We start from the raw sequence: 13524 nt of genomic DNA on the forward strand, positions 1-13524 counted from the left end.
TGGGAACTCAATTACCCACAACCCCTTGCCCTGAGCCAGGATTTAAAAACAAACAACAACCACAACCAAAACAAAAGAAAAACCATATATTAATATTTACGGTTTTTCCCCCCTCCTTCATTCCCTTGAGAGTCTTTGTTGGGGCTTTTCCTCCTCCTCTACCCTTGGCAAGCTCTGTGGATCCAGGCATAGAGAATTCCAGAAATTCTTGACACCTTCCTCCCCTTTTCCTTCAAGGTCTCTTCCAGTTCTTCTTGTCCTTATAGGTGCTGGTCCAATCTGACTAGACCCTGCATGAGTCTTGACAAGGACCTCAGCTATGAGGACCACAGGAGACCTCAGGACAGTCCAGTTCCCCTCTTAGGACAAAAGCACCCATTCTGGGTCTCTGCCTTCTGGAATGTTCTGCAGCAGCATCAAACTGCTGAGACCGACTTGCTTCTGGCTTTCTGGGATCTGACTGTGGCTCTCAGAAACCCAGAGCAGGGACTCAAAGCTTGCCTCCCTGCCCGGTGATGCCTACCGCCTGAGAATCCTTCCCGAAAGAATGTTCTGGGTTTCCGGTCTCCACACCTGAGCAGCCAGGACAGAGGGGGAGTTTTTAGAAAGGGGAAATTTCCCATCCCCATCCCAGCCAGCCACCTTCCCTGTTCCCTGCCCACCCTACCCCAAATTGGCCAACTCCAGGGAGGCCTGCCGAAAAATGTCTGCCTACACTTAGCCTGCTTTGCCGCTGTGGCCCACTGGGGCGGAGACAGAACCATGTGACGTCGCAATGTGATTGATCGCAAGTGCGCACTGCCTGCCTGCCTGCCCCTGCCTGCCCCGCTGGCATCCCCAGCCTGCTTCATCCATCACTCTGGGAACGCCTCCTGCCTCGCACCCTCTTAACCAAGCTCCTCTCTTGCTTTCTCTCTGGCTTGCTCTGTCTGTCTGTCTCTCTCTGTCTCTGTCTCTGTCTCTCTGTCTCTCTCTCTGCTTTCCCTCTCTTTAGCCCCTATTTAGGACACCCCGCCCCCAGCTCTTCCTACCTCCCCTCCCAAGCTAGCAGGCCTGACTGAAACTAGGCAGGTGAAGAGCTCCACCCTCTGGCACCCCTGGTGTCACTTACAGCTACTAGTTCATTTAACCAAGCTGTGGTGAGGGCCTTAGCAGAAAAAGCAATATTTGATCACCCTGTCCAACCCTCATGTCTAGCATGTATATACCCTCCCAGACCTACCTGGGTCCCAGTGCATAAGTCCTTGAGGCAGATCACACCTGATGCCACCTGCTCCATGGCACTATTTCCCTTGGAAGGTCATAAGACAGTTTTTATTTTTCTTTTTTGGTTTTTCAAGACAGGGTTTCTCTGTGTAGTCTTGGCTGTCTTGGACTCGTTCTATAGACCAGGCTGGTCTCGAACTCACAGAGATCACATGCCTAGAGTAGTGTTGAGTGTTGCCTTGTTTTCTGTCAGCCCTATTGGCCATCCTAGCAGGGGCTGCCAGCCCTTGAGCCAGCGGGACAGGTTCCTGGGGTGAGGCTATCCTCTGACCCAGCAGAGCCCTAGGCTGGGCATCGCTAGCGTACACAGCCCCCAGGGCAGTTAGATCCATGGCGAGCACTGTTTCTTTTTCCTTTTTGAACCAGGGTCTCAACTATGTAGCTCAGGCTAGCCTTGAACTCGCTGTGGTGCTTAAACCACAGGCGTGCCGCATAGGATCTGGGACCCTCTTAGCTGGGCTAGTGGGCTGGAGGGTCACCCCAGGTTCAGATAGGCTCCCTAGCATGAGGGGGCTAGATTCCAGCTCTGCTCAGGGATTAAAGGATTGAGGGCCTCCTAATTTCCAGGAAGAGATCAAATTCTGCTTTCTGCCAACAGCCCTCTGACCTCTGGCTGACCAAAATGCTATGAGCCTCTTGCTTCCATCCCCAGGCCTGAGCCCAGCCCCCTTCCTCCTTTTCCCTCCTCTGCCTCTCTGTTCTTTCCTGTTTCTTTCCTCAGCCTCCATGTCTATGTCGGGACGTGTGTGTATGCGCGCGCGTGTGTGGACCGTGATGAGCGCTGTCTCCTGTCTTTGTCCGTTTGTGTGTCTGTCCCCCACCCTCAGCACAGGTGCATGTCGGTGCTGCCCTCCCGGAAGCCCATCCCGACACCTAGAGCCGCCCCTCTCCCTTCCCCAGGCTGCTCAGGCTGCCCCTGTGTGGGTGACTGGTAGAGGCCTTGGGCCATGGGTGGGACTGTGGGCTGGTTCTGGATCCCCCCCCCCCCAGCAGCCCTTGGTGAGGACAGAGACTGGAGCCAAAGTGGGTGGTGGGAGGAGGTGGGGGGCAGCATATGCCCAGGTCAGGACCCTGACTTGTTCCTTGTTTTCTGCATGCCAGATGACAGCTCAGAAGAGGAGGACGAAGAGGAAGAAGAGGAAGAAGAGCTTGAGGAGGAGGAGGAGGAAGAAGAAGAGGAAGCCTTTGGTAGTTATAGACTGGGTGCTGGGGAACAGGCCCTGTCGCCCGGTCTGGAGGAGAGTGGGCTGGGCCTACTGGCTCGGTTTGCAGCCAGCGCCCTCCCCAGCCCTGTCGTGGGGCCACCCCTGTCTGTGGTACAGCTGGAAGCTGAACAAAAGGCTCGGAAGAAGGAAGAGCGGCAGAGCCTGATCGGTGAGTACCAGTGGGTGCTGTGGGCCTATTGCAAAGATAAGGAGATTAAGACTCAGTGGCGGGCAGGAGAGCTGGCTGGGTCTTAGGATGCTGCTGGTAACCCCGTGGGCTGTTATATTCTAGGAGGGAGTACCCACAGCCACATAAGAATTGCTCCCTTCACTCTCACGCTGTCATTAACAACACTGGCACATTGAGGCTCTCCGGGAGCTCAGGGAACGCCCTGACCAGGCCTGGGAACTGGAGGCTGTTTGCTAGGTTAGCGGTCTCCAGAGAGAGGAAAACAGTGATGGAGAAGAAGGAAGAGGGAGGGAAGGCATCCTGTTTCCAGGTCACTGAAGATGGTCCATGATCCAGCGAGAGAGAGGAGGGTGACCTCGATGGCCTGAAGCCAGCGGTTGCGTGAGTCAGGGTTAGAGGTTTGCTCTCTCACTGCCTTAGCGGGCTGAGGTCAGGACATTAACTGCAGGGCAGGAAGCTCAGGCTAACCCTGACTCACTGCCATTATATCCTCGAGTCTCATCCCTGGATCTCTGATGAGTCCCCAGGGGCCCTTTCTCCAACCATCAGGTTGGGCATGGTTCCTGGGGCTGATGATGGAGTGCTTGCCTGGCCTACACACAGCCCTACATTTCTTTCTCTCTCCAGCATCATATATACCAACCAGATTACGGTGGTGCATGCCTGCAATCCCAGCACTCAAGCGACCTGAGGGTCAGGGGTTCAAGGCCAGCCTCAGCTATATACCACATAGCAAGTTGGAGGCCAGCCTGGGATATATGAGTTCCTTTCTCAAGTGGGGGGCATGCGTGGTGTAGACGTGAGGCTGTGACAAGTGCATGGCTTCCTTGATGCTCCCTGGAGATTTTCCTAAGTCGACCCCACAGCACCTTTCTTCTCCCCTAAATTTTACCACCGATTGCCGTGGTGTCTGGAGGCTTTTACATTCGGTGTTCCTTTCTTGTTCTCCAAGTGTCAGGTATCTCAGCATATATTTCAAGCCATGACCACTTGTTTCAATAGACGGTCATTTATTCTTTGACAGTTGCACACATAATAAGCAGCGTCTCTTGGCCGTATGTACCATTGCTTAAACTAATTGTTTAGAACAGTTTTTTTTTTTTTTTTTTAAATTGTACCTTAACTTCCTTTGCATTTATGTAAATGGGCCTACGTGTGCCATAGCAGAAGTTCTGGGAATTGAACTCAGGTTGTCCGGCTTGGTGGCAGGCGTCTTCTTCTGTGGAGCCCTCTTGCTGGCCCCTAGTTGTTTTTGTTTGCGCTTCTTCAACCCCTCCTCCATTTTCCTGGCTTGTACTTTGCTCAGATCTTCCTTGCTTCCATAGGAATCCTTCTGGAAGTTGCACCACAGTACCCTGAATATCTTTCAGCTTGAGAGCTTCGGGCATTTTAAATTATTTATTTACTTATTTTGGGTTTTCTAGACAGGGTTTTTCCTGTGTAGCCTTGGCTGTCCTGGACTCGCTATGTAGACTAGGCTGGCCTCGAACTCACAACGATCTGCCTGCCTGGGATTAAAGGCATGTACCACCATGCCCAGCTAGCTTTGGGCATTTTTATATATAATTTATGAAGGTCATCTGGTACTTGGTGTGTCGCCCTCTGAACCACACCCGGTGCGGCTCACCTCACCTCCCATTCAGTTTGTGACATTCTATATCCAGATTCCAGCAGCAGCAGCAGCTTCTTAGCTTCAAAAGGAAACCTTACCACGGGGGCAGTGACATGCAGAACATTCTCAAGTCTAGCCAGTGGGACACGTGCACGGTTCTGGGGGTGCCTCTGAAGAAAGCATAGGATGTTTTAGTTCCTTAAAGTCTTCTGTTGGGTCTCCATCATCACCAGCAACTATTTTTTTAAAAATATATTTATTTATTATATATACAGTGCTTTACCTGCATGTATGCCTGTACACCAGAGGAGGGCACCAGATCTAATTATAGATGGCTGTGAACCATCATGTGGTTGCTGAGAATTGAAATCAGGACCTCTGAAAGAACAGCCAATGCTTTTAGCCACTGAGCCATCTCTCCAGCCCCACCAGCAACTATTAACAAAGGTTTCCCCTCAGGGCAAACTTGCCTTTTAATGTCTTTTAGAGACGCAAGTTTCTCAATACCTACTTTAATGGGCTCCCGCGTGTGTGTGCGCGCGCGTGCGTGCGCGTGGTATGGAACATACCAGCAGTTTCTAGATCACTGGGCTGCTGCTTCTCACGGAGGCCAACATGAAACAAGATCAAGGCTCCTACAGGAACAGCATGCACTCCTAATGCTGACCCTTCTCTTCAGCCCCTGTAATACTTTCATATATGTGGGTCTTTGCCCGTATATGTGTGTGTGTACACCCCTTGTGTGCCTTGGTGCTCATGGAGGCCAGAAGAGGACATCAGATTCCAATGTGAGCATCATGTGTGTGCTAGATATCAAACTCAGTTCCTCTGGAAGAACGGTGCTCTTAACCACTGAGCCATCTGTCCAGCTTCCAGCCCCCTCCCCAACCCATATTTTTCGTGTCTGTAGGGTCTGTAGTGATTTATCATACACCCTCCCCTGATCCTTGATCAGTCTGGCTAGAATTTATCTGTTTCATTACCTCCCACTTCTTTCTTTTCTTTTTCTGGTTTATTTTTATTTTTGGAGACAGGGTTTCTCTGGGTAGCCCTGGCTGCCCTGGACTCGCTTTGTAAACCAAGCTGGCCTCGAACTCACAGAGGTCCGATCTGCCTGCCTCTGCCTCCCAGGTGCTGGGATGACAGGTGTGCGCCACCGAGCCCAGCCATTATTTTGTATGCATGTGTATGTGTACTTGCCAGGAGTTGGTTCTCTCCACCCTGTGGGCCCCAGGGGTTGAACTCAGGTCACCGGGCTTCCTTACTTTCTGAGCCATTGGGCACCAGCCCAGCTCATTGCTTCCTCTTGTGTTCTTTGGGTGTGTCAGCCATTTGCAATCACTTCCTGCTTTGCAGGGTATATGCTTAGGTCATTAGTTTGAGGCCTTACTTTTTTCCAATAGAAGTGTGGTCCAAAGATGCAAAGCTCTCTGAAAACACAGCTTCAGCTGCGCTGCACACGGGTTGAGGCCTGTCGGGTTTTCTCAATTATTCGAGAATAATTCTAAGTTTCTCTTCTGATTTCTGCATTGACCCAATGATGACTCAGAAAGTTATTCATTCTCCAGACAGTTGAGGGTAGTTGCTTGGTCATCTTGTGGATCTCTGCTTGGATTCCCTTTTTAGTTGGAAAGCACATTTTATAATTTTCCATAGCTCAGACTTGCCGTTTCCATTTTGCTAGAGATAGGTATTAAGATGCACAACTGTAATTTTCAGAATTTGCTATTGCTTCTTTCAGTTCTATTTTTGCATTATGTGTTTGTAAATACTGTTATTGAGCACATGCGTGTTTTTGATTATTTTGTTATCCTCTTGATCTTTATTGTCAAGAACTGTTCCTTTCTCCCTTCTGGGAATATGTCTTGTTCTAAAATCCACTTTCATCTGATATTCTGGTTTTCTTTCTTGCCTCTTGCACGCCTTTAATCCCAGCACTCAGGAGGCAGAGGCAGGCGATCGCTGTGAGTTCGAGGCCAGCCTGGTCTACAAAGTGAGTCTAGGACAGCCAAGGCTACACAGAGAACCCTGTCTTTTAAAAAAAAAAAAAAAAAAAAAGACAGGGTTTCTCTGTGTGTAGCTTTGGCTGTTCTGGAGACCAGGCTGCTCTCGAACTCACGGTAATCCTCCTGTCTCTGCCCCTCAAGTGCTGAGATTAAAGGCGTGGGCTACCGACACCTGGCCTTTTAAAAATTTTTTAAAAATGTGTTATCGTTGTGTAGGTGATATGTAGATATGGACACACATGTCACAGTGCACATGATGGAAAAAAAGAACATCTCCATACATGTACTATGTATCCACCTGCCTACCTGCCTCCAAACAAATAAATAATAGATCCTCTAGTTCTGGCCAGCTGTCTTTCTTTCTTTCTTTTTGGATTTACCTGTGCTGACAGTATGTAGAAATGAGGTCCTGAAATGCGTAGCCTTGTGTGTTTGGCATCTTTCATTCCTCCCAATGGTTTTGAAGTCCATCTGTGGTAACGGTTGCTAGGACTTCCTGCTTTTGTGCAGCTATGTGGTGTAGCCCTGTACCGCATCTACTTGCTAATTGCTGCATACTGGAGTTGCTTCCATTTTTAGGCTTTTATAGCTAACACCACTTTGTGTGTGTGTGTGTGTGTGTGTGTGTGTGTGTGTGTGTGTGTGTGTGTAGGAGAATGTGTGCACATGAGTGCAGGTGCACACGGAGAGCAGAGATATTGCCAGGAGCTGGCATTAGAGGTAGTTCTTATGAACCTCCCAATGTGGGTGCTGGGAACTGAACTTGGATCCTCTGCCATGATCCTCCGCCAGAGTGGTACCTGCCCTCAACCACTGAGCTGTCTTACTGGCTGTCCGAGTTACATTTCTGTTGCTGTGATAAGCTGTCCTGATAAAAGACAATTTAGGGGAGAGAGTTTACTTCAGCTCATGGTTACAGTTTGCAGTCCATCACAGCAGGGCGGTCCCAGTGATAGGAACTGCAAATAGCTGATCACATCTCAACCACAGTCAAGGAGAAGAGTGAATGAACTTTGATGCTCAGCTTATCTTCTCCTGCCTAGGGAATGGTACCACCCGTAGTGGGCTGGATCTTCCTGCCTCAGTTACCATAATAAAGACTATGCCCTACAGACGAGGCTGCCTACAGGCCAACCTGATCTGGAGAGTCCCCAGGTGATCGGATCACAGCTGAGTTGACCCATCAGAACATGTCTTAATCAGACCCATTTCAGCTATAGGTCTCCTTGTCAAACTTCCTTCCAGTGCTGGAGTTCTGCGGGTGGTTGGCCTTACGGCTTACCTCAGGTGTGGCTAGACAGTTTGGAATGGCCTCTTTTCTTTGTGGCTCTTACGTTTCTTTTTCTGAGAATTTCTTTTGCGCGTGCACCCCGTACTTTTAGCTTGCCCCAAATTCCCCGAGTTACGGGGTACAAGGCTGGGACCTGATCCTGGCAGCTGCATGCTTCTCTTCCATGGGCACTTTCTTCTTCCAGGTCTCTGTCAGCTTCCTGTACGGGCTCCATACAGAGTGCTCTGTGCTTTCACAAGGGGTTATGCACTGAGGCTGACCTCGCACTCCTCATCCTCCTGCCTCTGCCCCCTGAGTGCCGAGACTACAGGCCTGCACCACCAGGCGGGCTCTGTGTCATTGCTGGGGACGGAACCCAGGCCTCTCACATGCCAGAGACCCAAAAAGCTCAACTTTTTTTTTTGTTGTTGTTCTGTTTTCTTTCTTTTGTGTAGCCTTGGCTGTCCTGGACTTGCTTTGTATACCAGGCTGGCCTTGAACTCACAGCACTCTGTCTCCCGAGTGCTGGGATTAAAGATTTATTCATTTATGTTCATGCATGTACGGCTGCATGCCAGAAGAGGACATCAGATCCCATTATAGAGGGCTGTGAGCCACCATGTGGTTGCTGGGAATTGAACCTGGGTCCTTTGGAAGAGCAACCAATGCTCTTATCTGCTGATGTGATAGCCTGGGTCCTTGGCGTGTAGAGGAACGCGCCCCTCCCCTCACCTCCTGCTGCTTCCCTGCACATTTCATCAGGGAGAAGCTTATTAACAAGTTAACTAACAAGACCTTTAAGCTTTGAAGGGCCTCCTTCTCACCAGGTTTCCCCACCCCCACAGTCCCTGCCACTATGGGTACCTCTGAGAGGATCTGGGCTTCCCATGGGGCCCCGTGTGAACAGGCTGCCTGTTGCCTGAGAGTCAGTAGGGCCCGGATTGGACCCTTTGCCCCTCTGCCGTTGGTGGTGGTGGTGAGGGGGTTGCTGTCTGGTCTGTGGGATGATAAACATGCCGTTTAGCCTTTGTTTCTAAGCGACATTCCACCACCTGAGCCCCCTGTATGCTGCTCCTGGCTTCTGGGCTCTGTGCTTAATTTGAGCTCTGGGGACAGGAGAGAGACCCCAAGAGAACTCAGCTATTTAAAAAAAAAAAAAAATTTATTTATACAGTATTCTGCCTGCATGTGTGCCTGTAGGCCAGGAGAGGGCACCAGACCTCATTATAGATGATTATGAACCACCAAGTGGTTGCTGGGAGTTGAACTCAGGACCTTTGGAAGAACAGCCAGTTAGTTCTCTTAACCTCCGAGCCATCTCTTCAGCCCCCTACAGAGCTATTTTTAGACCAGGGCAGGCTGGGATAAGCTCACAATGTGGACAGAGAAGGCTAGAAGTGTGGAGAAGGATTGTCATGACAGCAGAGGGACTGTGGGGGAACACCCTCGGGGATCAGCAGGTTGTAATATACCTGTATTTCCCGAGGCGGGATGCTTGTGCCCTAGGCAGAGGGAACAGTGAGATGGCGACTTGAAGGTCAGGATAGGCAGCAGACAGGTTGGAATGGAGGAGAGCTAGCTGATAGTGTGCCTTAGAGGTACAGGGCGTCAGGAAGATGGTCCCCATTGTGTTGGGGCCTGTTAAGGGGGATGAGAGGAGGGGCTTCTGGGAAGCCTGTCAGCAGGAAGTGGACCTGGGTGATCATGGAGCCCAAGAGTGGGAAGGGAATCTGTCAGGAAGTTGGATGACGGGCCTCAGGCTTGGGGCTTTCCCCACTGCCTCACTGCAAAGCCCTCGCCCCAGCCTCCCTGGTTTCTGGGGTTTTCCGAGAAGTATTGTAGAGGCTCACGTAGGCTGTGGCCTACATATTTTAGCGCTGCTCTTGGAGTGAGAGGTGGGGAGCAGCCGTGGGGTAGGGGATAGGAGACTTGGGTGCATGCTTGTCCTTCTCTGAGCCTCAGTTTACCTCTTCCTGGTAACCGGATTAAAGCTTCCAGAGAGCGTGTCGCTGGGTGGAATGGGTCTGTGGCTTTCTTGCTGGTGGCCGTGTTTGGCCAGGCAGAGGGGACCCTACCCACCAACCCCTACCTCCTCCTTCTCACTTCCAGGCACAGAGTTCGAGTACACAGACTCAGAGAGTGAAATCAAGGTTCCTAAGCAGTCGCCCGCTGGGCTGCTGAGGCCCAAGAAGGGGGTTGGGGAGCCAGGCCAGTCCCTGGCTGCTCCTGTCCCTGGCGCCCGGGCCTCCGGTCCCACCAGCCCAGACAAGGGCAAGCTGACCTCAGAAAAGGGACGCAAAGCCCGGAAGATACGTGGCCCCAAGGAGCCTGGCTTCGAGGCAGGGCCGGAGGCCAGCGACGATGACCTGTGGACACGACGCCGGAGCGAACGCATCTTCTTACACGATGCCTCCGCTGCAGTCCAGGCACCCAGCAGCACAGTGCCCGCAGCCAAGCCTAGCCGCTGTGGCAGGGGTGGTGCCCCAAGCCCACGAAAGGACACCGGCCGAGCCAAGGACAGGAAGGACCCCAGGAAGGTAAGGGCTCAGCTCGGGTGTTGTCCCCCGTCCTCCCCTCCCCCATCTCCATCATGGGAATACAGCTTTGACGCTAGCTGTGTGCCCATGGAGGGTCCCTCCGTGTTTGGTTGTCAGGAGGAACCTTGCTTCTTCCTGTTCCTGACACAGGGCCTTCATCTCTCACTCATCATCTAAGACTAATATGTTTAAAGCTGGGTGGTGGTGGTGCACACCTTTAATCCCCAGTACTTTGGGGAGCAGACACAGGTCGATCACTGAGTTCGAGGCCAGCCTGGTCTACAAAGCGAGTCTAAGACAGCCAAGGATACACAGAGAAACCCTGTCTTGAAAACCCAAAATAATAATAACAATAACAACAACAGCAACAACAATAATAATAATAATTGTTATTGTTATTATTATAAAAATGTGAATAACTGTGGTGCACACCTTTAATCCCAGCACTTGGGAGGCTGAGGCAGGCGGATCGCTGTGAGTTCAAGGCCAGCCTGGTCTACAAAGTGAGTCTAGGACAGCCAAGGCTACACAAAGAGACCCTGTCTCGGGAACAAAAAACAAAAACCTCCAAAAAACAAAAAAGGAAAGAAAAGAAAAAGAAAAGCCCGTTTACCTGCTGAGCCATCATCTCACCAGCTTAGTTTTCCTTTTTAGACAGGGTCTTTTGTAGCCCAGGGTGGCCTTGAGCTTGTAATCTTCTTGCCACTGCCACATGCATGTTATGTAGTCTCAAGGTCTGAAGCAAAGTTTCAGGCATACTGGCTACTACTGTGCCATGGTGCTGACACCAAGCCTGCAGCAGAGGCTTGTCACAGCAGCGTGTGTCAGTGCCCCCTTCTTGACAGTTAGCTGGACACCTAGGTTATTTCCAGTTGTTGTTTGGATGTCCCTGTGTGAATGACATTGGCCAGTTCCCACCCTACCTGTAGGGCGGAGTTCCCAGATCTCTATATGGAGATGCCCAGTGAGCAGGCTCCCTCACTGCAGAGCCCTGGGAAGGCTCATACACATCTGCAGGTGACTGGGGAACAGCTAAACCACTTTAAATGCCCTTCCAGGAGCATGGCTGCTAAAACTCACTGGTAAGGTGTTGTTGCCATTTTCCTTTGTTTGTTTTTTCCAAGACAGGGTTTCTGTGTAGCCTTTGCTTTCCTGGACTCACTTTGTAGACCAAGCTGGCCTCGAACTCACAGAGATTCTTTTGCCTCTGTCTCCCTAGTGCTGGGATTAAAGGCGTGCACCACCACACCTGGCTTGATAGCATTTGAATGAGTTAAATAAAGCTGGTCCCTCCATACCACAGGGAACAGCCCTCAGCAAAAGAGCACCTCTGTGGATACCAGTGGTGTTGCTCAGGGGAGATGTCTCATAATAGGACCTCAGTGAATCTGCGTTGAACAAAACAAAATATAGAGTGAGGGGCTGGGGGTGTGGCTCGGTGGTAGAGCTCTTGCCTAGAACCCCCCAGTGAGGGGCTAGGCTGTGGCTCAGTGGTAGAGCCCCTGCCTAGAATCCCCCAGTGAGGGGCTGGTGTGTGGCTCAGTGGTAGAGCACTTACCTAACATGCCCAAAGCTCTGAGTTTCTGAAACATCCTCAGTATCACAAAACCTAAGAGTTTGCATGTAAATGTTCGTTACCTGGATGAATGAGCTTCTAGAAAGTTCTGTAATGATGTATAAGGTGCCAGTGTTCACATTTCAGCACTTTGTTTGTTTGTTGATTTATATAATAAACTATATGGTAATGGTGGAAATAATTTGTGAGGGATGGCAGGATGGCTCAGTGTGTACAGATGCTTACTCTGAAGCCAGAAGGTTGATAACCTGAGTTCGATCCCTGTAATCTACGTTGTTGAAGGAGAGAACTGGCCCTGGCATGTTGTCCTCTAGCCTTCACACTCACAGTTGGCGAAAACATGCTCTCACTCACATACACACACGTAATAGGACCCTGCAGGCTTCACGGTTGGCAGGGAAGCGACCTGTGAGAGCAGGTCAGCTCTGCTTCCGAGGGGCGCTGGGTCAAAACTCCCAGTGTCTGACCTCCTGGTTTATTTCTCTCACATGTTTAAGCACAGTTATATGTTGGAACAAGGTTTCCCTGAGACAGTTACCACAGCAAAGCTTTACGTATAGATACAGCAACCCTCCTTGCAAGTAGGAAAGCACCTGTGAGCTTTACAGGACAGATGAGTTCTGTTGACTTGACTCCACTGAGCTCAGGGTGAGGGAGGGAGGAGGGATTTGAACCAGCACAAGGATGGATTCTGTGGGTGGAGAATGCAGAGTCTCCGGGGCGTCTTTCCTAAGGATGGGCTGTGTTCACTGAGGGACAAAGCTCAGTACGAGGGCCTAGACATTGCCTGGGATATTGAGGGATTCAGGAAGGCTGGCTCCGTAGATCAGTGAGGATCACCAGGTTGTGAGCCAGCATCCACCCCAGCCTTTGGGGTGACCCAGTGACAGCTATTTTCCTCCCTTAAAGAACAGGCCTTCTGGAGTTGGAGAGATGGCTCAGTGGTTAAGAGCACTGACTGCTCTTCCAAAGGACCCGGGTTCAATTCCCAGCATCCACATGGCAGCTCACAACTGTCTGTAACTACAAGATCTGACACCCTCACACAGACATACATGCAGGAAAACCACCAATGCACATAAAATAAAAATAAATTATTAAAAACAAAACAAACAAACAAAAAAACAGACCTTCTAAACCGGTGTGGTGGCGCACACCTTTAATCCCAGCACCTGGGAAGCAGAGGCAGGTGGATCGCTGTGAGTTCGAGGCCAGCCTGGTCTAGAAAGGGAGTCCAGGACAGCCAAGGCTACACAGGGAAACCCTGTCTCGAAAAACAAACAAAAAACAAAACAAAACAAAAAAAGCAAACCAAAAACAAAGAACAGGCCTTTTAGTGCTTCCTGTGAGCCGTGCCCCCCCCCCCCCCCCGCCGCCGCCATCTTGCCCAAGTGGCCTGGGTCCTCCCTGGCCCCTGATGACTTGACCTTTTGCTTTTCTCTTCTAGAACAAGAAAGGGAAGGAGGCTGGGTCAGCAGCCACGCTGCCACCGGCCCGTGTTTCCACCCTGCCTGACTCCAGGGCCCCCCACTCAGGGCCCCTGGCAACTGCTAAACGCAGCAAGGCCAAGGCCAAAGGGAAAGAAGTGAAGAAGGAGGTAAGAGTGTCGAAGGGGCTCATATATCGTCCAGATTGGGGCCCAGTTCAGGTGTGGGCATGCAGTGCCCCTAGTGCGTTGACATTGTTGTCCCCCCTGCCCCCCCGCCCCCCATTCTGAGTATGAGTGTGACAAACCTGTGCCAGCTCATGTCTCAGGCAAGATCCAACATTATTGGCAACCCAGGGCCACAGGGTGCAGAGGGCTGTGGTGTGCCTGGGTGTGCCATCGCCCACTCCCATAGCCCAGTTTCCCCTCAACTTCA

General features: G+C 51.0%; 1 protein-coding gene across 8 annotated transcripts in view; it reads left to right on the forward strand.

Moving 5' to 3' along the window:
• The window catches only part of Tnrc18 (trinucleotide repeat containing 18), a 102170-nt gene that overhangs the window by 74502 nt on the left and 14144 nt on the right, over window positions 1-13524 (forward strand). For all 8 annotated transcript variants that reach the window (XM_051161102.1, XM_051161101.1, XM_051161104.1 and 5 more), the window contains 3 exons: window positions 2368-2640; window positions 9659-10086; window positions 13110-13259. In XM_051161102.1, the coding sequence (XP_051017059.1) occupies window positions 2368-2640; window positions 9659-10086; window positions 13110-13259 (851 nt within the window). The remainder of the gene's footprint in view (window positions 1-2367; window positions 2641-9658; window positions 10087-13109; window positions 13260-13524) is intronic.

The sequence above is a fragment of the Acomys russatus genome, chromosome 19 (genome assembly GCF_903995435.1).
Source record: "Acomys russatus chromosome 19, mAcoRus1.1, whole genome shotgun sequence".
Lineage (NCBI taxonomy): Eukaryota > Metazoa > Chordata > Mammalia > Rodentia > Muridae > Acomys > Acomys russatus.